General features: G+C 43.9%; 2 protein-coding genes across 3 annotated transcripts; both read right to left on the bottom strand.

Annotated features, from left to right (window-relative positions):
• Positions 1-477: 477 nt before the first annotated feature.
• Positions 478-12,199, bottom strand: LOC101778165 (RNA polymerase II C-terminal domain phosphatase-like 1). 2 transcript variants are annotated; one of them, XM_004953178.3, is made up of 16 exons: positions 11,452-12,199; positions 9,827-10,303; positions 9,141-9,351; positions 8,799-8,956; positions 8,653-8,723; positions 8,391-8,496; positions 8,235-8,321; positions 7,118-7,651; positions 6,965-7,031; positions 6,149-6,282; positions 6,020-6,073; positions 4,078-4,174; positions 3,469-3,674; positions 3,237-3,386; positions 2,313-2,386; positions 478-1,252 (listed from the first exon to the last, which is right to left on the bottom strand). In XM_004953178.3, exons 1-16 carry the CDS (start codon positions 11,731-11,733, stop codon positions 1,147-1,149), a joined length of 2,814 nt encoding a protein of 937 aa, XP_004953235.1. In that variant the 5' UTR covers positions 11,734-12,199; the 3' UTR covers positions 478-1,146. The 2 variants fall into 2 exon arrangements, with proteins under 2 accessions (XP_004953235.1, XP_012704108.1); XM_012848654.2 differs by having other exon boundaries at positions 3,237-3,302.
• A 2,321-nt stretch (positions 12,200-14,520) lies between these two features.
• Positions 14,521-19,591, bottom strand: LOC101777751 (WD repeat-containing protein 44). Its single transcript, XM_004953177.3, has 7 exons — positions 17,993-19,591; positions 16,608-16,698; positions 16,362-16,519; positions 16,215-16,266; positions 16,027-16,109; positions 15,838-15,931; positions 14,521-15,475 (listed from the first exon to the last, which is right to left on the bottom strand). The coding sequence occupies exons 1-7, from the start codon at positions 19,298-19,300 to the stop codon at positions 14,910-14,912; spliced, it is 2,352 nt and encodes a 783-aa protein (XP_004953234.1). The 5' UTR covers positions 19,301-19,591; the 3' UTR covers positions 14,521-14,909.
• Between the last annotated feature and the right edge of the window lie 4,014 nt (positions 19,592-23,605).

Genomic DNA, 23,605 nt, shown 5'->3' with positions numbered 1-23,605 from the left:
GTTGGAGGTCATTTTAACTTTTCTAGGTCCGTACATATTATTATGTATTTAGACATACTCTATATCTAAATAGATAATAATATCTACGAACTTAGAAAAGTTTGTCTATATTTAAATACATAATAATATCTATGAACTTAGAAAAAAGTTGGAGGAATTAAAAAAGTTTGTTTATATCTAAATACATAATAATATCTATAAACTTATAAAAGTTAGAGGAAGTATTATAAAGTTAGAGGAAGTATTATAAAAGTTAGAGGAAGTCCGATCTTAAGCCTGGAAAGTACCTAGAATCTGTCTACAACGCACAAGACATCATTGGAAGCTTCAGCTCTCGAACGAACACTAAACTCCGTTCTCGAATATATTGGAAAAGCTATCCAGCTCAACTTCACATATTTAAGAGCGTAGTGGTAATAAGATGATGTGAATGTGGCCTATGCCTATGGGACAAAAGGACCTCTGCGCAAATCAGAGTGACACAAGGACCAAAAGAATTACAGGGGGCATACTCCCAACCATGCGAAGAAGGGGACCATGTATTACAACGATGCCTACAACATACATATGAACGTTGTCACCTACTGAATTCATCAACCGCTACAAAGATTGGCTTCCTAGAGTTACAAAGATGACTATATCAACATGCTGATTAGTTCTGTGCATCCTCTAGCGTAAGAAACTGATTAGTTCTGTGCACCCACTAGCCTAAGAAACTAATTACAAATTTGGCTACAACTAGGACCCCGAGCGTAAACTACGTGGGTCCAACAAAATGCCCACCAGATACAGCTCTGCTCTTCGATCACCAAAAAGAAATGGTGCTGCATCAACTCCAAGAGCTCAAGCTTTCAATTTCCAGATCCACGGGGATTACACCAACATGGTGCAACGCCGGTCACATAATGGAGGAAGCCCAGGTAAAAAAATTCTGCATGAAGTCATGGCCACCATAAATACTTCAACTTTCTTGGTGCAACCATAACAATCTCCTTTGTCACCAATGGGGCCCGGGGACTGGGAGAGCCTTGGAAGTCAACCAGAAGCCAGGAATCCATGGTTTGCACTGCTTGTCTGGAGTTGACAGCTCGAAGTTTCATCCAGTTTAAAAGTCCAGTGCCCAGGCACATTAACTATGCAAACCTCTCAAGGAACATGGCCTTCTATCCTGGAATATGTTCCATAAGGAACCCTCTGCATTGTCCTTGGAAAATCAGGCTTGAAGCGCTTGTTAAAATTTGGTGCCACCGACCTGTGGTAAATGGCAATTATATAGTCATTTAAATGGTACTGAAATAAAAGCTATATAGGAAGATTACAAATGAAAGATGGTGCCCAAAATCTAATCAGACAGTCACATATATACCAGAAGCTGCAAGACAGCAATTCGCACCAGCAATTTCCATGTCAAATGGTGACTGGAACATGACCCAACCTAGCTAAGGCACCACACTTCTACTTCAATACACTCTTGCCTAATCTGCAATAACCTAAATCTTAATACAGTCCAGACTATCACCAAGCAACAACACTCTATGTCCTCCCCTAGCTAATTTGACCACTGACCATCACTCTGCTACAATGCAATACTGTATCCACCTAACCACCCACCCACACCTACCCACACTATTGGTCACCACATTGTTACATGGAACCACAGCATAAGCAACATAAAAAATCTAATGAATGTGGACTTAACTACTGGCTAGACAAATATAAATGTTGGAACCAAGAAACATCCTTTCTGGTCCATTCAATATAGAATCCCGGAGCAGGTTCATCAACCAAGGTAGTTTTATGTATTTACACCCAAAAGAAATACTCCCTCTGTCTCAGAATATAGCTATGTTTAGCATTTTTCAGACAGATTAAGGAGGATAGAAAGACTAAATTGCCCTCAGTTAATTTCCACGGCTGACTACCGCTAATGACTAGCTAATTTCATGGCTGCGGTAGACGCTTTGCATGGCAGTAATGGAATACATCTGGCGCTTTTTTTGCCAGCTGAGCTTCCTTTCTGTTTCCATCAGGCTAATAAGCAATCCTTGCCAATCTGATTCATTTGGCTCCAGATTCCATCAGGCTAATTTGTGAGCGCCATGCAAAAGAAAAATAACAACTAACATGCAAAATCTTGCCGTAAAATTAGCTGTGCACCAAAAGAATGAGGGGGTATTTTTGCCCATTAATATGTAAAAGGGGAGGTGGGAACTCCAAACATATTTATATTTGGGACAAATTACGTAGCTATATTCTGGGACGGAGGGAGTAGCAGATATGCAGCGTCCCAAAAGATAAAAAAACATAATCACCTTGGAGAACCTGACCGTTTATGACCAAGTTGACCTAGCATGGATCTTAAAGTTCCAAGAGCCTCATCAGCAGCCTACAAAGTGAAAAACATATGAAACTTCAAGATGGAAACATAACATCTAAACTATATCCAATCAAGAAAAAAGCCATTACAGTATCCAATCAAGAAAAGCTCATTGCAGGTTAAAATCTAACATACAAATAGAATATACTGTTTCTAACTTTCTACTCAAAAATACATTCCCAGATATGTTAGAATATCCTAGCTAGAGTGGCCACTACAAATGCAATGTTTAAGACACTGGATTTCTGAAAATCTAGAAGATGGATTGAAACAACAAATTACATCTGAAGCGAAGGCAACTAAATATAATATGAACTTGCTCAATTGAGCCTCTGTACACATTTTCTTTATGATCTGAGGCCTTAACCTATCCAATTTGTCTACCAGGCCCAACTCTTAGTCCCGTTGATGACAAAATCATGTGTTACTTAACTTTTGGCATGTGGTAATGACAATGAACCACCTTTTGCCATGTTACATTGATATGGTAGAATTACTGAGATAGGGAAGGTAGTAGATGGGATCTCGCCCTCACGCTGGAGGCTCTGAGATTAATCCTCTACTTCTTCCTTGATTACAATGGATGGTGCAGCTGTGCTTATATAGCCAGCCATCTAACAAACTCAATCTAATCTAAACAACCTTATCTCTAATGACCTGCTAGCAAACCAATCTCATTCCCCTCGTGGTACTGTTCACGAGCTACAGTACTCGTGGGCCTAAGCCTGTGGCCAGCCTACTTGCCATAACATACATAACCTTTGGATTAACTAGATGAATCCAGACTTTCTTAGGGTGGGGAAACTAAACTAATGATAGGAAAATAAATTGATTCATTTAGTATGAAACTGCTTATTACCTGGAGTTTGGCCTCCTCCCATGTTGACGCAACTCCTTTGCCTAGAATTTGTCCACCAACTTCTACCTGAGCATAAGATTCTTTCCCAACTGAGCCATCTGGAGCATATGGACGAGCTTGAAAAACTAAGTTATATCCCTCAGCCGTGCACTGCAATGTGTTTTCATATATATCATGTGCTTGTGTGATAAAAGAATCAAGTCAGACAACTAATAATCAACCAGCTACTTACAAGCTCCTTGAGAGCAGCAACAGAACCTCCTGTTTTTCTGGAGTTATTCTCCTCCATTTTCATAAAGCGAGATTCCTCGGAAGTACTTGGAACTGGCAAAATATCATCCCTATTATTTCCAGAGTATCCAAAAAAGTTTCGGTTGCTACTGAAACCATTTTCTTTCAGATCAGTCATCTTATTTGGATCAGATGACAAGTATTTATCTGCAGGTAAATTTACAATGTCAAGCTCAATAAAATAGATTATTGCATAAAAATGTTTCAGCAGTGCACGAAATACTACAAGAATGCCAAGTTATTGCCTCTTTCGACCCATATCAAATGAAACAAAGCTCTAGCCAGACATATTTTCAAAGAACTAAAGCTCAAACCAATAATCTAACATGTAAGTAGAACTGCCAAGCAACATGATGAATTTTAGACCAAAGCCCAGATAAAGATGTAGGGGTCCCTCTCTCAGAAGGGAAAGGGTCATCATAGTCTTGGTGAGCAAATGTAGAAAAACTGAGGCACTCTTGGAGATGAAACCCAATTGGTTGCACAACACCAATGACATAAATACAAATACAGTGAAGTCCAGTAGCCCAAGCATGGAACACAAACTTACTAGCCAAGTTTCTTAAAGACATTTCTGCAGCTTGACGTTGTGCTTCTCTCCTTGTCCTGCCAATTCCTTCACCTATCTTTTCCCCAACAATCCAAACCTGGACGAGGCGGGATAAAAAAATAGGAAACACAAAAGAGGAATGACGTAAGCACAGTAAACTATTGCAAGCAGATGATAGTTCAGTAAAAGTTTTCCTTAGGACATTTATTGACAACAGTAGCCTCGGGGATGCGGCGGCACTCTTGCAAGGCCCCTAGCATGGCAGGAAGGAGATGAAGACCAGGTCAGGGGTGGACAGTATTTCATGTACCGTCCACCCTTTGATCAAGCTCCTGATGGTCGTCAAATCGTACATGTAAGGGTCCGGACTTGGCATTAGCAAGTGTGTCCCACGAGGTCGTTACTCCATTGGTGTCAAGTGCATCGATCCATGCGCGCCGAAGCAAAGTCGGCGTTATCACCGTTTCGTTCTCATGGTGGGCGGTCATATGTCGTGGAGGCGGAACCACGCACCAAGCTGGACGCGAGCACTATCATCCAGAAGTATATGGCCGTTGCGCTCGGCCACCACCTTGTTTGTCGGGGATAGATCCCCAGTGCCCGCAAGGAAGGAAGAAGATGGACTCCTACTAGGATTCCTCTATAATCCTACTAGGACTCATACTATGTAATCCTTTTAGGACTCCTCCTTGTAACCGACTAGTAATCCCGCCCCCTGGAGTGTATAAAGAAGAGCAGGGGTCCCTAGGCAAAGACCTTATAGAACCACAGAGGATCAAATCCTCAATACCCAAGTACAGGGCGCAATATACAACACCCCAAACAAGACGTAGGGTATTACGCTACTCTATTGGCTCGAACCTGTATAAATCAGTATCTTGTGTCCTCGCTTTACCTTTGAGTTCCAAGTCCGACAATCCCCCACCAACCAATCTACTACCTCGGGATACTCCTCGGTAGGTTGTCGGGTATAAAACACCGACACCTGGCGCGCCATGTAGCGGTGATCGTCGAGATTACCGGGCGAGCTTGAGGGACCTCATCATCAAGATAAATCTACTCAACAAGAAGCAAGTCGCCGAGTCAAAATTCCGAGCAGAAAAATCTACGCCAAGACAGAATCGATACGCTCCGCGTTCCAGTCGAAGACCGAGTCGGTTTCCACCGCAGGCTGATGATGCGGCTCGTCGATCAAGGCAGAGGCAAATCCTATTCGAGTAGGGAGATCAGGCAGACCGAGGGACCCATGCCATAATTCCCAAGATGACAAAATATGTTACAATCGCGTGGGATTGAGGCAAATAATCAGCTCCGACTACTCTCCGTGAGAAGCAATTTTGAGGGATTTGTGCTACACGCACATGTAAGGTTACCACCAGACCTCAAAATCATAGCCTAACATACATAGAAGATGTACGCGAGCACTGCTACCCGACGTCCAGCCGCATCAAGTCGCCGACGACTACTTCGACTACTCGTCTCGACTAGTTGACGGTCTACTTCAACTACTCGTCTTGACTAGAAAACTAGTCGAGGGCGGGCCTCATACCGTCGACATCTAGTCGGAATCGACTCCGACTAGTCGGCTTCATCAACAACCATCGCGGCTTCACAACGACCGCCACAGCTTCGTCGACAATCGTCGAATCAAGCTAAGTCACTTTTTTAGTTATTTTATATAATTTTTCTAGCTTATTTTTCGCATGCAAGGCAACGTGCCGAGTACTTTTTTTATGTATGCCTCCCGACGAAAATTACCCTCCAGAACTACACTTTACTAATTATTCCTAGGGCATGTTAACCGACAGCCATGGGCTTGGTACACCGAATTACATTCTGCACATCTGTTTTCACAACTTCCAATTATTCTAGCTATAGACTTCCCTGTTAGATGAAGCTGTTCATATGATGAAATCAATTGAGAGAAGAGGTTCTAATCTACCTCAATAGAGAACTGTAGCTCTGCAGTATCACATAATGTTGACCTGTACTCCACCTAAACATAAAAGGAATGTTAACCAAGATTAACTACAAGTATTCTGACCCATTAGTATTGAATGCTAGACACTACCTTAGATCCACACTTCAGTGCAATCCCCTCTAATATGCCAGCAGGGGTCCCTGTATATTGTGCAAAGTGTCTTCCTGATTCTAACTGGTTGTTTCTCTGGTTTGTGGGAACATGCCGACCTGATAGCTCCTCACCTTCATGGCATAAACAAAGTTAAGCATGTTCCATCCTAAAATAACTTCATATCTATACCCAGATATGCTTGACAAAAGTGGAATTTTTGGTCTATCGAATTACTAGCTTTCCTAATTATGCCAGCATTAGTGGGACCTTATTTCAAATAGTTAATTACTCAACATTAATGCAGCAACTCATCACAAAATCATCAGCATAAGGAAGCGCCTTCAGCTACAAATAACAGAACAAGGCCTTGATTACCTATAGTGCTGCTCTATAGGTAATCAAGGCTTTATGATGCCCAAAGGTCCAGCGAGCGAATTCGTGTGTTGAAGAGACAACAATATATAGGCAGATGTAAAAATAGAGGTAAAATGGCAAGTAGGAGATGTGCTCAGTACTTCAATAGCATGCAGTAGCAGTGATGACAGGCAAAAGAATATAGGAAAAATTACCATACTATAGATGTTTCAGAATATGAATTTTGTGTTGAATCATCACATTAGTAGAGAAATAAGCTCAAAACGATTGACCTAATAATTAAATCAATTAAACAACTGCTACTGACCAACCTCATACCTAACATCTCTTTACCTAGTATAGGCATAGTAACAGAAGATGAGGGAGGACACCAAAAGCGCCCCCTCAACATTAACACTAAAAGACAAAGGGTGTGGGATGTAAATAGATAAAACATACCAGAAAAGGATCTGTATTTTGGAGGTCCATGGTTCTGAAGTATGTGGTGATCATCAGCATGCGGTAGCTGCATCAAGCAAATGTTGTCACCAAGTGTCTACATGGCTACTTAGCAAACCCTAATTCTCAAAAAAAATTATTCGAATTGCCTACCTGAGAGGGAAACCTCTGATTCTGATAGCTAAATCTATCAGAGGACATAGGATTGTCCCCACCATGAAAGAATGAAGGATGAGGTGGTTGCTTTTTCTCATAGAGCAGAGAATCAGATTCTACAGTGAAACCTGCTGGACCTATATTCAGATTACTTGGATTCATACCATCTTCTGCGGGAAACCAGTTCCCATGAGGTTGCACTGGTGGAACTGGGACTTGCACTGGTGGTATTGCTGGGAGTGGAGGTGTAGCATCTCTTGTGTCTTGACCATGCTGTAATATGAGAAGCCTCCTTCTTGTGTCTGGATCCAACTCAGATTCAGGAACTTCACCCTCTTCTCTAGCTGGAGAGCCTTGCAGTGGATCTGAAAAACCTGGTTGAACAACTGGTTGGTTGAATGGAGGTGGCATCATGCCAAGGGGTGGGGCTATTGGTGCGACTGAAGACGAAATAAAATTCTGGGGAGGGGCTACTGGCATGACAAAGCTTGCCACTGTTGGATGGAATGCTTGAGCATTGCCTGATGCTTCCTGGAAGTAGTTAAGATGGGTATAAGAGGAATAAATATGGGAACATAAAGAAGTGTTGCGAGTTAATTTTGTACAATACAAAATGCCTCAAATTTTAGCATCACACTAGAAAAATTCTTCATGCCGTCATGCATTTCAAATAAACAAACAGCGCAAAACAGACACCAAATCATAATTTTAACAAACTGATATCTATACTGCTTAATTATGGAACAAATACATCTTAGTTACGATTTGTGTTTTCAGGCACTGCTAGAATCTTAATTGAACTGAAAGTGGAAAACATTATAGAAAACTGTTTGTTATATATATCTGTGTTTGCTGCTACAATATAAGATGTTCCACAAACTAAAATTTCTCAAATTTTAGTTCCAATTCTCTTAATTATTATTTACAACCACTGATACTGCCAACCTGATCTGTCAAATGATTTGTAACATTGTTATTTAGTAATATATAACGAATTTTTTTTCAGAAACTGTGCTAATAGCTGCCATGGACTATAATAGCATGTCTTGCTTTTTTTTCAAAATTTGGTGACTTCAAGGGAAAAAATCAAAATAGAGTCAGGAAAAGCACAAACCTTCATTCTCCTCTCAACCTCAGCATCTGCCATACCATCAAAAGGCAATGCATCTCTATTTCCATTTACTGCTGCAACATTCTCATCCTACAAAGATGAAAAGAACTGTTAGTTACTGAGAGGTGAACAGAGAAGCAACAAACATTCCAAACTTACCTCTCTTATCAAATAATTGCCGACATCCGGAGCTGTTGAGATATCATTTATCTCATCCTCATAATGAACATTGCTAATCCTCGGCAAGAGGCCTTCATCAAAGTCTCTGTCAATTGAGTCATGAAATTCTATATCAAAAAGTCTGTTGTACTTACTGTGGTACAAATTACAGAGAACGAATACACACAGCAGTCTAGAGAAGCATTAGAGAAATATTTCAAACTTATGGATCTGGAATCATATTGGAATAAGATAATCTTACTTGAAGAAACCACCCCTAACATTGCATGCAACATTTCTGGCGACACACAGAACTGGGATAGAGCAGTTTGCCTAGAAGGTGAAAATGCTGTTAGTGATCACACGATGTATTCATAGTGGTACAGGGCTACAGGCTATAAACTTCACCTCTGCTTGAGGAGCATAGTATGGAGTGAATGCAGGAACCACATGAACTCTAGATTGATCTTTCTCATCCCAAACTTTTAGACGATCATCAATTACTAATGCCATTCCAGGATGGCAAGAACCATCATGGAAAACATTTAACAGTGACTTTTTCAAACCTATAAATGGTAACCTTGGCATTAACATCAGTATGATGGAACTACAAAAAAAAATGTGCACAAAGAGAATTTAAAATTTGAGCTGCAATTTTGACAGTTTGTCAGCTTCTCATTACAACAACATTTAGGTCAAATTACACTATGCTCATTTTGTACTTGTTCAGAAATAAGAGGAATTACATACCAGATTTTACACACACCATTCGATCATTAAGTTGAACAGAGTTAATCAATCTTGAATCTGGATCAAGCAATCGCCACATTTCTAAAGCATAATCTCTCTCCGCCATCGTACACACATAGACCTCAAAACGCTTGCGACCTCTCGCAATTAAATAACTGCGAAGATCCTCCCAGGCTGGCCTTAAACGGACAAGAACGCTTGTATCCCTTATCTACAGAAAGCAGTACAAATCAGTCTAGCCGTTTGGCAATTTTTGTGCAACCAAATCAGTTAGTGCAAACGAGAAGCTTGAACAACCAAATCGCAAGATAATAAACCATTGCTATTACTAAGCAAGAATATATATCTCCTCATACATACATCCATAGGCCTAACTGATAATTGTTATAACCGATAGGTATGCAAGCATGATAAATTCCATGAATCTAAGAGCTTTTGCTTTTCTAAAGATCTTTAGGAACTTTTGCCTTATAAACTATAATAATGAGAGAAAGTTTGACACTGCACAGAAACAGGTCCATCATGCTCCAGGCATTACAAATATGGCATTCCCTTAGGGTATTGATGTGCAAGGAAAATCCAAATAGAAAGCACCCCACACTATGCATGTATGATGTATCTATGCACTGATATAGATATGCTGTCATCGACAGCCCCAAATCAAGTTCAAGCAATTTAACACATACCAGAGGGTTTATTCTTGTCAAGATAATGTTTTTATCTTGTAATCTTATAACTGGACGTGTCATTGGTTGCTGGTTATCAGACAATGGTGGAACAACCTCAGGTTGTGCTTTATACATTTTTCCATCATCATATACCTGATCACCTTCTATATATTGCTTTAGGATGGACTTATCATCCTGGTACCTCTTGATCTCTGATAACATACCATTTCTACGCTGTGGATCAGTCTCATTACTCTGCTTTCTTTGAAGCGCATCAATTCTGTCCTCAAAAGACCGTGATGTATTGGCGACAATCAATGTCTCATCCAGGTCAAACACAATACCCAGGCACCGAAGATTTAACATGGTCAAGCAAGAATTGTACAAACCAAATGGCAATTTATAGCCCCAGAAACATGCATGATTTGCCAAGTTTCTTCTGGACGTCATCGCAACTAAATGCAATTCTTCATCTCCTAGAGGAACAACTGCAGTCTGAAAGGAGGACAAGGAATTAAAAGGTTCAATGCGTATATGTGATGTATAGTAAAAACAGTTTCCAAAATAATAGGATGGAAACAAAAGAATAAGTAGAAGCTGAAGATGGATGTGCTAAACAAAAACATTAAGTCCCAGAGGTAACTAATATATAAGGTGGATCTTAAATTCTCGAAGATGTTTAAGGAATAAAGGTGCCAAGGGGTGGGAAAACAGCAAAAGGCAATAAAACATATGTCCAAAACTGCAAACTGAATCAACTGTCATTTTATTCTCATGTATATCCTGAATTCTAAAGCAGCAAAGTTCAATGTGCATATTGAAGCACCAAAAATCCAATTTTTGGTATTGCTAAAAAACATATTTATCAATGAATTGTTGTAGAGGAAAACATTAGCACAGGTTCTTAAGTTTAGTCCAGCAGTATAAAGAAGCATTTGAGAGTAACAGTAACTTTGCGATAGGTCCAGACGTTCCATATTATGTTTATATGTTCCTTCAACTTGTTACCAGAAATCATGAATCAAATTTAGATTCAATTAAAGTGATGATACGATGTTACGAATCATTAACAATGCTAAAACCAACGATGCAAAGTCCACGAGTATCATACGAATGCCAATTTTTCACATGTCATCAGACTTGTGTTGCGGGTCTCAATTCCAAAGAACCAATGCATGTCATTAGGACATTCAGGAGCTCATTGTCCTGCTCTAAAAATTAAACCTCTGTTTCTGATGTCCTTCCAACTAGCCTCAGTAAAGTTGAGTTAAAATTCTACAGTTTGAAGAACGAGTTCAAGTCCACATATAGCATAAAGGCCTTAAGTGAATAATCATGGAAGTTCAAGTCGGTGTCATCACTGACAACATATCAGTGCCATTCTTAGTCATCCGTCCACATCCTGTCAAAATCCTTGTCCATAGTGATCGTTCAAGTAAAATCAACAGATTATTCCAACACTAAATATCTAGTAAGGATTAATTACGGTCCAGTAAACTTGTCCATGTAAGAATAAAAAATATTCCATCCATCAAACTGTCCACCATGTAAAATTTGAGAGATTCTTTTGTGTTCAGGTTGTTCCTCTTTTTAGACTGTGGAGATGTGAATCTCTTTATATGTCAGGAATAATCTGTATATACCTTGTTGTCCCTGAGGCAAGCGGCGTGCATGGCGACGAGCGGCAGTGGCGCCACGTCGGTGGCGGCGGGCGGCCTGGACTCCATGACGAGGCATCGGGCGCCGACGGCCACGGTGTGCATGACGGCGAGCGGCGGGCACCGCTCGCTGGGCGGGGACAGGCGGTCGACGCGGATTTCTCGCGCCCACGCCGCCACGGCCAGGCCGGCGCTCGCCTCGCCCTTGGGCCACACCTCCACCTCTCCGATCGAGGTGTTCCCGTAATAAACCATCGACTTGAACATTCTCTCTAGATCCAGAAAAAACAACAAGCAGATCCCAAACGGATCGAGCAGATCCTCAGGTCAAGGGTTCGTTCTGGGCGTCCAAAACAAGGGGCCTGCCTCTCGCAGGTAGATCTGCAGGATCTGCAAGCCCCTTGCAGATTTGTTCTTACGAGTCGTTCGAAACGAGAAAAAAACTCACAAAAACAGGCAGGGGAAAAAGCAGATAGATGTGTGTGGTCTTAGTGAACGATGCTTAGGATCGTGTCCGAATTCTTCACCGCTTCCGACCAGATTTGGTATGTCGGGTGAGGATTCGCAGGGTGCTTTGCTCAGATCTAGGGGAGTTCGTGCGACACCGCGTCAATGGCGGCCGCGTTGTGGAGGAAGAGAGAGACAGGGAGAGAGAGGGAGGGAGGTGGAGCCGTGGAGGTGGGAGAGGCGCTAGAGAGCAGAAGCCTTTATTTTGGCAGGTCGCGGGGGAGAGCAGGTGAGAGGGTGCGGGCGGATAGGTTGGTATTATCGCCAGGCAATTATTTCCGGTTTTATTTTTGCGATTTCGTTTGATTTTTGTTTACGTCCCTTTTTTTCTCAGCTAGGCGAAAGCGTCTGGTTCTGGCACGTCTCGTGCGTTGCTGGTGGTGGCCAGGAGGGTAGTTGACCTCTTTACTCTTTTTTTTATTTTTGTATATGGTTGGGTGGGTAGTTGGCCACCTGGCTATCCAAATCAGTGTCCTGGAAACGAGAGAGATCGGCCGTCTTTTTCTCAATGCACATTACGGAGAACGGAGTATAGCCTTTTTTGTTTAAAGGATTAAAAATAAATAAATTTTGGAATCGTTCATGAGGGTTTTCCAAGGATGCGATGGTGATGGGAATCAAACATGCAATTTTAACATTATATTACGTATAAACCAGTATTGTTTTTCCTTATAGTAAAGGATATCACGTAGGATTTGCTTGTTTTGCTTGAAAATTAAAACACCGTATAAGTTTTATTCCTCCATTCTAAGATATAGGACGTTATGACTTTACTTTGAATTATTTTTTAACTTTAACTAAGTTTATAAAATTATATATCAACCATGACAGATTTGATTAAACTAATGCAACATTGTAAAAAATTGATGTATTTTTAATAAGTATATTTAAAGTTAAATAAGTTTGATTTAGAGCAAAATTAAAACGTCTTACATTTGTACCAAAGGGTTTACATATTTGGTTGGAATTTAAAACTGTCATAAGCTTTTTTATATTTGGTGTGCACACAGATATAGGCATATAGTATGAACAGTAGTTCTAGAAAGCTTTAAAGATGAGTAACTCTTCGTGATAATATAGATTGATAGGACATGACCGATAAAGGTCGTGTGAAAGTAGTCTTTTACTCGTATTTCTTTGCCACAATGCTGAGCCAAGTATGCACTTAAGCGTGGGCCTACTTGCAAATTAAAATCAACCATCCCACCCAGCTAGTAGAGAAAAGTGAGAAAACATCATTTTATTCTATATAGGTGGTCTTTAGCCACATGAGTACCCATAAGCTTAGAAACTTTCTAAGGACTGCCTGCACAATGGTACCAGGCCATATAGCTCTATAAGAACCACTTTTACTCCACATTGAAGCTGTCCTAAGGCTTTTTGTGCAACTGACTAATTTTACATTGAGTTGTAGATTTTGACAAGTTACACATATCATTGCACTATACGAAAAGCTAATATTGTGCGGGATACAATAAATAAATTGGGACAAAATTTTACTTATGTATCTACAATGTCAATTATGAAATATGTACATGGAAAGCTATGTAATACAAAGTAGGCATGTTTAAAAAGATTTTAGCCAAATTGGATCTAACCTGTCAAAAATTTTCCAGCAAACACCTCCACGTAAATCATATTTACGAAGGGACTGTCTATGCCCCACTTGTGCAATTTACCCTTTCTTTTACCTGAATTTTGAGCCCTTAGATCTAATCCACTTCCTACTCTAGCCTTTTGTTCTTCTCCTTTTTCCCACCATGGATGCATGAGAGATTCGGAGCTCTATATTGTTACTTTCGAGTCTCTCATCTCCACACTAACCCAGTTTTGATAGAATGTTGATGTGATGCTACCGTCCCAATTCTCCCACCAACCGCCCTTTCGCCATCCCGACCGGCAATGCCCTCGCCACTTCACCACCTTCACAGCCAAACTAGCCTTCCCTCCAATCCTAAAATTCCCACATTTCCAATAACAAACCCCCAACCTACAAGCCTAACCAAATCCTACCCTAGCTCATAGAAGATGGTTCTTGTCAGGGACGGAAAATATACGAGGGGATCTCGCCGGAGTTGAAGAGAAGGGTGACGATTGTGTGCCAGAAAAATTCGGGTGCAGGGAGGGGCATCATATAGCATTTTCCTTTGTTAGCCTTTCTTTTCCGTGAGTGGAAATAACGACATCAGGAAGAGATAGTGCGTTATTCAGTCTAGCATTGTGCACGTTTTCAGCTTGCACCGAACCAGTCAAGCTTGGCACGTATTTTGAATGGAATTCATGTAGAACCGAGAGATTTTGAATTTGCAGCAAATATTTTACCATATTTCACTATTCTTCTTCAAAAATGAAATCCAATAACTGAACTTAAATATTGGCCGATCTTTAATTTAAATTGTAGTTATGTTCACAAGCAGCAAAACAAGGTGAAGCAAAGCTAAGGCTCACTACTGACTTACTAGATGCAGAAAAACTGCATTTGCCAGAGTTGTTTAAAAGCTCCATGTCAAAAATTATTTACCACACCATGAGATCACAAAGCCAGAATGACAAAAATATGCATGTAACACTTTTTTTTCCGTTGGTATTGACGTTCCTTACAAGAACATGTAACGGAACGGGATAAAAGACAAAAAGTGAAAGATGGGGAGTGGAACAAGGTTGAAACTGATGGAAGAAATATCTCCAGTCAGCTGATGGTGTTGCTCTCTCTGCAGGGCTTTCCCTTTCATGTACAGTTTAGGGTAAATGAATTTGGCATACCAAGTTCCGGAGTACTGACAGTGTATGTTAGCTGAAGATTCTGATATCTAGCAGGCGCACGAAGGAACAATCAAATTCAATCCCTGAATGCCACAAAACTCAGCCGCTATCTCCTATCTATACACAAACTACATCCTGAATGGCAGTGACTATCTTACGTATCTGGATTCATGCTATACTCTAACAGGGAAACCAAAGTTTTGAAATGTCCTGATTTGACCTCCACGACCTGCTGTGACAATTACTAGGCCCCAGGCTGACCGATTTGGAACTTGATCTCCCTCGTCGGCAAGGCAGGTAGTAGGCCTGTGACTCTGCTTTGCTGGTGTGGTGAGTTCTTCGGGCCAAGTCACAGATGTCCAGTCACCAGTATGATTTGAGTTGTTACTTGTGATTGTGGTGCTCTGGTACTTAACATCTGGCATCTCCTGTGCTTTAGCAGGTTTGGTTTGCAGTACATGGTCATTCTCCAACCCACAATCCAGCTCTTCTTGTTTCCTAGGGTTCATGAAAGAAGTCATTGTGGTGCTGGTAAAAGGCCAGGTAACAGCAACTGTCACACTCTTGCAGTGGAAGTGTTCATGGGTATTTGTGACAGAAACAGTGCCTTTCTTTCTACTTGGTTCAAAATCATCATTGTTCCTCCACATATATACATGGGAATCCTCACTTGCAGAGATAATATGCCGCCCATTTCCAGCTGAACAAGCTGAGATTTGGCTGCTGGTGTTTCGGAATCCTGAAATATGGCAAAACATAAGAACTATGTAATTGAGACCAACCAGCAGAATAGAAGACGAATATTGAGCAAGGATTCCTGTTCTTAATAACAGACAGAGAGTGACATGCACAGGAAAACAAACTATGTAGCCGTTAAGATCTATCAATAGGGACAAGCTATTTTAACATGTTAAGTGAACAATAAAGCCAATCATAGCAGAAAAGTGGAATCTGATATGTTCCAGCACTGCTCTTGAAAGGAAGAACAAGGCAGATACAGTTGATCTTCAGTAGTCACACAGTCAATAATGATTGCACCATGATCTGAACCAGTGTAAAGTGTGAACGTATACGAAAAATAGTTGATAAAGAAACTTTTACCTTTAAACCTGTTAACTAGCTCAAAACCATCAAGAACTCGTATTCGTGAATCTGCAGATGTGATTACGACCTTTGAAGGACTGCCTGGGACAAACTATTTGAGGAACTATTTTCAGTTTAACGAAGCAAAATAATCTAAACACTGGTGCAGTACGATTCACATCACAACAAAATGTTTAAAATAAGCACCTGAAATCCAGTGATTTTCTTCTGGCTGGATTTCCTTTTCTTGATTTGCAGGTCAATTCTTTTTTTGTAGCAAAGCATATCATCTAGTCAGAAGAAATGGAAAATATAAGTTTAGGCTTGCAAATCACAGAACAAGTAAGGCCTTTGGATCAGAGTTGAGAACAGAGCTAGAACGCAAGCCGATGTACCAGATGTATCATACAGATGGCAACTGCCCTTGTGGGAGCCAATCAGCGCGCCCTGAGACAAGGCACAAGAGTATTAGGATGAGCATGTGATAAATTAGACAGCCTGTTCACCAAATTCAGAAACTGGGAAATTGATCAAATTCAAACCTTTCCATCTGGGGTATAGCAGGCAGCAGTAACCATTTCATGTAGATCGACCCAGTCAACAATTTCGCGTTTTGGAATACTCCAGATACGAACCTTTTCATCCAGGGAACCACTAATGAAGTATCTATCATCAACAGGATTGAACTGGATGCAAGTCACTGAATCAAAAAGAAATGATATCAGAAGGAAAATGCTATTACAGTGCTGAGACAGAGAAGGACAGGGATTCTGAAGTGAAGTGCATACCGTAGTCACTGTGTGAGAAGGTTTTCAAACAATAAGTGCTTGACATGTGCCACAACCGTACTGTTTTATCCATTGATGAAGAAAGCAAATACTGCAGGAATAAAAAAATGGAGATGCTGAAATAGCTGGAAACTACAATAAATTCATAACAAATATGCTGCCTAGAATCATTTAAATTCAGTTGAGTAAACAAACATGTTGTAGAAATGGATATGGCTTATACTGAGAGATGTGCAAGAGAAGTGTCTAGCAAAAATGCCGTGTGCGGTGCCCACTTATGCTGTCAGTGTATCTGAGTACATGGTACCTTGACCAGTTATGAGCACTTATTCTACATGAACACCCTGGTGGAATAATTAATCTGCACTTTTAAACCCCGTTACCATCATGTACATCAACAACCCCATTTTTTAATCTGTTTGAAAACAAGAAAAATCTCATATCATCTTAGAGATATAGAATAGCTAATTCATGATTTTGTCAAGTATTTTTATCGAATATTTTTTTTCTCGCACAGAGTTTGTCAGGTATTTGCTTCAAGATCCACAAACTCTTCTAAAAGAGGTGTGCCAAAGCAAACCTAAAAGGCAACGCCAAAATTAACTCATTCTGTTAATTACATTACAACTCTCTTGAAAAGCTTAATACCTCCTTTGATTTGATGCAGAGAAAGAATAAATATCAATTAACAAAGTCAGAACCTTATGCCTAAAAAGTACAGGACCAAAAAAAGGAAACACCATTTTTTTAGGAAAAAAAAGAAACATCATTAACTTGCAGTTTAGTACTATGAAACTGGTTAACTGAGTTTCAAATGTCTATATTTTGACAAAAGGCAACATATCGTCCAGATAATAGATGAACCAAATACCAACAAGTCAATAAGTTATGTGCTGTACTTTATAGACGCGCTGAGAAGGAAATTAAAACCACAGTAAAGTGGCAAACTGTAATCTTGTAGGGAGCGTGCCTTAGTTAAATTTCAGGGCACTATGCACATGGTAAAAACCGGGGCACACTTGTGAGCAATAAATTTAACATATTTATCCCAAAATCAAATGCCTAAATAGCAACTGATCAAATTTTCCTTTCCAATAAGCGCACCAGTTAAACTATGCCAGATCTGGATGCCAAATTAGGGTATGCCCAAACCCCACAAAAGTAAATAAGGTTAGCTGATATGTGATCATAATGTTTCTAGTGTAACGATTGCTGCATAGCTTTTGCATTCTTAATAACACAAGTTAAGTTCAGATCCAATTTATATCCTACATTCTGGTGCCGGTCATTCTACATTCTGTTATAGGCTGCACTTGGCGATGAGACTGAAAATATAAAATTTACATATTAGAATTGAAGAGAAACTAGAAATGTGTACACATTACCTGAGATTTGGACCAGCTGAGATCAAGCACATCCTCTGAATGCCCTGCGAAGGTTATAACAGGCTTCTCGGACAGTGCAAATACATACTCGGGCACCATCAACCTGTCTGAGCTCACCGATCCCCCACTGTGCAGTACCTTTGACCGCAGCTTCTTCTCCCAATGGCTCCCACTTGGAGCAGCTGATGACACCATTAGCTCTGATGACTCATTGCACACCCCATTCTCCTCCACTGCCCTCTCCTTCCCCACCCTCTCGAACTCTAATACCTCCCAAACATGGATCACGCAATCCTCCCCAGCGCTCGCAAGGTAACGGCCATCAGGACTAAATTTGATGCTCCAGATAGAACCATTGTGTGCCTGTATATCCTGTGTCATAAACAGGCTACTGAGCTCCTTATATGTCTTCCCGTACTGGCGCACCTTGACACGGGACGGGCCATGGCGTGGAACACGGTCCTGGCTGTCATCCGTTGCAGAGCTGGAGTGGTGCCCACCTTTCTCTGAAGACGTGTCCTTCTCGTCGCTGCTGCGGCGGTCACGGGAGTGAGTGGCCATGGAGCCAGCTACGCAGCGGATGCTGCGGAGCCAGCTGCTGCGCCGCTTGGAGCGCGCCCCGCCGTTGCTAGAGCTGGAGCTGGACCTCTCGATGGGCGTGGAGGCGCCACTTTGGGAATTCGAGGTGCAGTTGGAGTTGGGGGTGCTGAAAGCCTGGCGGCGCATAAGCTCCTGAACGATGGGTGAGCGGCCTAACTCCTCCACGGTGAGCTGCCGCCCCGTGCCGACCTCGCGGAGGCACAACTCCTCCCTCACAACGTACTCGCTGCCATCGTCGAGGTTCCTGATCAAGCACCTGGGGTCCTCCTCGACCGCCTCCAGCGCGGCATCCGACGCGTCGGACAGCGACGGCCTCAGGCGGGCGCCCCCGAGCGGCGGTTTCGCGGCGGAGCCCAGGGCGACCCCGCCCGATCTGGAACGCGAGACGGGAGAGGCCGGGAGGGAGTCCACGGCGGCGTCGGAGGCGGACCGGCCCGCCCCGAATCGGGCGAGGGAAGGGTCCCCGGCGAGGCCCAGCAGCTGGAGCAGCCGGCGGCGGCGCTCCTGGACGGGCGCCGGCTGGGAGGTCCACAGGTCGAGCGCGGCGGCCGACGCGTCGCAGCCGCCGCGGCGGCGGCGCGGGCGGGCGGCGCCGTCGTCGTCCGAGGCCGAGGTGGAGGAGCCCGAGGAGGAGAGGATGCGGTCGAGCGACTCGTAGAAGAGCTCCTCCTCCCCCTCCTGCTCCTCCACTTCCTCCTCCACGCTCATCGCGCCGCCAGCATTGGCCGCCGCCGCCGTCGTCGGGAGGGCGAGGCGAGGCGCGCGCGGTGTGTTCGGCGAATTGTGCGAGAGAGACAAAGATGATGAGACGGTGCCGGAGGGAGGGAGGGAGGGAGGGAGGTGTGGGGGAGGAGGAGGAGGCGGGCGAGGGAGAGGGGAGGGAGGGATGGGGAAGTCGTAGCAGCAAGTGGCGGCGTTAGATGAGATCCACCACGCCCGCGCCCGCGCCCGCGCACGACGACAGCCTAACCGCGAGCGACCCCGTTGCTTCCTCTGATCTCCCAACCGCCCGCCCAGCTTAGCGCCGCCCCCGCGCGTCTTACTTAAGGGTCGTTGGTGCTCGCGTCGCCGCCGTCTGTTGTCGCGGTAATTTGCCTCTCTGCCCGCTCCCCCCGGCTGATGTGGTGGCGGGCTTTGCCGGCGCTGTTATTACTGCTCGCTGTCTGTACAGCTGTAACCGGTGGAGGTAAAACGAAGCGGCCGTCCGTCGCGGAGTTGAGGTCGGGACGTCGGGTTGCCGCTTTACTTCAAAAAAAAAAAACAGAGGTCGGGTTGCCGTGGGACCACGGTGTCAGTGGGGTAAAACCAGGGTGATTTCCATTTCCACGTGACGGCGGGACGAAGGGTAAACGAGCAACCGACCGGCTCATGCGGTCACGCAGTCTGGGTCTTTCGGCGGGCGGCGGATTCTGGAGGGACGAGTGGAAGGCGACGGCTCCCGTGCGTCCCTTATGGCCATGTCCCTCTTTTTTTTTACATTTGTAGCACTGCCTTTCCTTTAAGAGGATTAGAAGTTCAATCTTAGAGTTACAAAGCTATTACGTAATAAAAGAAGTTTGCTTACACACTGAAAAGTAAAGAAAGTATGAAGACATTAGGATACAAGAAGTTCTTCTTGTATTAAAGGAGTGTCATACGCCTTTCTTCGAATTAGGACATCATTTTGAATTAGCCTGAAGACTTGATCGAACCGCAGCATTTTGTTCCTTCCAAATGTTCCATATGTCATATGTACATTAAAATAGTAGCAATCAAAGTAGCTGGTACTGATCTTCGGAGAGAGTTTTTCGTATAGACGAGGAAATCAAAATGCATTTCACGGGTTAGGTTGCACTTGGTTCAGCCTCAACACAATTACTTACTCGTATTTCAATTCTCGTACTGAAACAGATAGCTTGTTTCGTCTAGATTGGTGGGTTAGTTGAGTTAGCTTCCAAAAGGTAGAAAATATAAGTCAGATTGTTATTATTTTACCTTTTTTGTAGTACTAGGTTAATTAGTGGTTGAAAGATTTTGACCGGATCAAGTTAATATCCTCGGGCAAATCTCTACCGTCAACCACTTTTAGGAGACCATATGATGGGTTGTTCGGGCTCCCGTGCACACAAGCCAAACTATCACGATAAGTGGCAACATCAGAGATGCAATTCTATCATTTGCATTTGTGAAAAGGTAGCCTATGAGTCTGTGAACTAAAGCAAAATGTCGGTGGCATTTTTCATTTAAAGACAGAAATTGACTATATACTATTGAAATATTTCAAATTATATAACTGGGGTAAAACAAATTCAACGCTCGAATGATGGTCCAAACACCAACATGTCAGAAATGCCGCTAAAAGGGTTATCTCAAGACGATTACAAGATTTTTGTAACTCTGTAGATTCTGGGAAAATAAAAGATTCACCCGGCAATCCATTTCTCCCTAGTGAATTTTGGATGCAGTAACTTGCCCAGCCACACTACACCTACTCCTATATAACGTGAAGTTTCAACTAATATAAGCCTCTATTTTGAGTCCACTAGAGATGATGAATTGTTAATTTCTAAAAGCTCTAATTAATTCAAGCAGGTCAACATCTCAAGTTCAGGTTGTAAATTGTAACAATCCTACAAACTTTCATCCTTTAGCTCTTTTTTTATCAGCTCGTGCATTGTAAAAGGACTAAACTGCCCATTTAAGTTTATCAGAAATTTGAAACGGGAGGAGTATTTCCATTCACTTACCATACGCAGTGGCATTATAGACGATTGACATACGACAGCAACCCACTCCCAAATACAGAGAACCAAACATCCCCAGCTTTTATAACCAGCTACAAGCTACAATGCAGCAGTCTGTACGGATTCCATTACCAGCATCGAGAAAATCAGATGTAGATCAGCCGGTGAGATCTAGACGATCATCATCCGCAGGAAGCAAGCAAAGAGAGGTGCTAGCCGTGGCACACCGAGGCACGTAAAGAGCGAGCGAAACCCCGCATCAAACGTACGCCCACATGCACGACAGACATACAGGACCACAGCAGGGGGGGGCAGGGGGCGAAAAACCCTTCGATCGGGGGGAACCCATCCATCATCACCCATCAGCGGCATGTCCGCCTCCGCAGCGACGCCGACGACGGGCTCCAGATCCGGCTCGAGACCCAAGAGAGCTCCCCCATGCGGGCCCGCGCCGCGCGATCCGGCGCCGCGGCGCCAGCGCTCGCGCCGGCCGGGCCTGCGACACCGCGGGCAAACGGCTCCCGCGCGCGGTGGACCACGATCCACGGCCGCGCAGCGCGGCGTAACGTAAACCCTCCTCACCACGGCCCACGGGGGGATCGATCGGCGAACGTTTTGTGGCTAGGTAGGTTGGGCGGTAAGCAAAGCATCATCAGGCGGCAGGTAGCTAGGCCTATCGGTCACGGGGGGACGACGCTTTAAGTTTGCCCGTAGAAGGGCCAGGGATCGTCGATCTCCACTCTCCAGTAGTAGTAGCTAGGCGAGCGATCGATCGATCGGTGGATCGGCGGGAGGGGACGACGCATGGACCACCGGCCACGGGCCACGGGGTCCCCGGCCATTACGCGCCCTGTCGGAGCTCGCGTGGGCAGCTGGGCGATCTCCAAAGGCGCGGAGATGCCTGTGCCTTCGGACGCGGGCTCTCTCGCTCGCTCGTCGCTCCATCTCCGGTAGCGTGGATTATGCGCGCGCGCGGATTCCGGATCCGTACGCCCTTCTTGAGCGGTAAACCGAGCGGTCGGCGCGAGATGTTCGTGTTCCTACCTACGCCGATTACACGATGGGCCGGCCGGTGTCAGCCTCTCGACGAGGCTTGGGATACACGTCGGGTAAAGAGAGTGCGCAGGGGCACGATCGTGAAAGGATGGAGCATGCATGATGCATGTGACCAGTAAAAAAAGATCCGGCGCGTACAGTGCGTATCCGCATTGACAAAGACGTGCGGCGTCAAGTGGCGCCCTTCTTTTCTGCCCTTTTCCACTTTCCTGTAAACCATTGCTATCACTTGAGCAGAGCTGCTCCCTGCTTCCCCATACTCATCGCCAGTGCTGATCCCTTCCGCGTACTATAAAACTAATGAAGAGCCCCTCCACTAATTAAGCTGCGGTCAGCAAGTATGTCATCAGCACCAGCAGCAAAGCGCGCCGTCTCAGCTTTTGGTAGTAGGCGTACATGTGAATCGCGTAAAGAAGATTAATAATGCGCCAAATTGCACACATGCACGCGGGTGGGAGGATAATGTTGAATAGATTAGTGCTAACGCAGTATCCAACGAGGACCTTAGGCGGGTCCGCAGTATACTTTCCTTGTGTGCCACACAGTAGCTCCTGTCTTACTGACAAGTTGGCAGTAAGTTCACCGGACAAAAAATGTGGATTAGTTTCATTACTTTAACACACTTATGTGTGCATTGCGCTAACTTCGATATAACCTCATAGTACTACTGCATGTGGCTCGTGAGCCAGAGCAGCTCGATTGCAATTAGCACATCAGTACTCATAGTGTCAAGCGTCACTGTGTCAGCATCGTCATCGTCATAGTGGAGTGTGGAGTCACGAAGTATGACGTTCTCAACGGATATGCATGCTTGTAGACGTACACATCAGCGATCCTCGTGACAAACAGGACACATTCGTGAGGGGAGATGACAGAGACCGGAGGATACACGTCAGCGATCCTTGTGGCTTGGCGGCCGGCGCGCAGCTAGCTGAGCAGCAAGCGCGCACGTCGAGGACCACGGCGTACGGCGATCGATCCCGCGGTTCAGGCAGCAAATGCGACGTCCGACTCCGATCTGAAAGTTCTCGATCGCTAGCAGCTGGTGTGGTCGCTCCATCGAGATCTAGCAGTAGCAAGCAAAGCTACACGGCGACGTGCGCTCACGCCTCGCCTCGGATCGGTCTGTACCTATTGTCCCAAAGCACCAGCCAGCAATAACAAGCTAGCTACACACGCACGCGCGCGCGCGCACGCACCCCCCCCCCCCAACACCCCAAAAAAAAAAAAAAAA

Source organism: Setaria italica, chromosome I (assembly GCF_000263155.2).
Source record: "Setaria italica strain Yugu1 chromosome I, Setaria_italica_v2.0, whole genome shotgun sequence".
Classification (NCBI taxonomy): Eukaryota; Viridiplantae; Streptophyta; class Magnoliopsida; order Poales; family Poaceae; genus Setaria; species Setaria italica.
The sequence above is the reverse complement of the archived record's forward strand: the minus strand, read 5'-3'. Positions and strand labels throughout refer to the sequence as shown.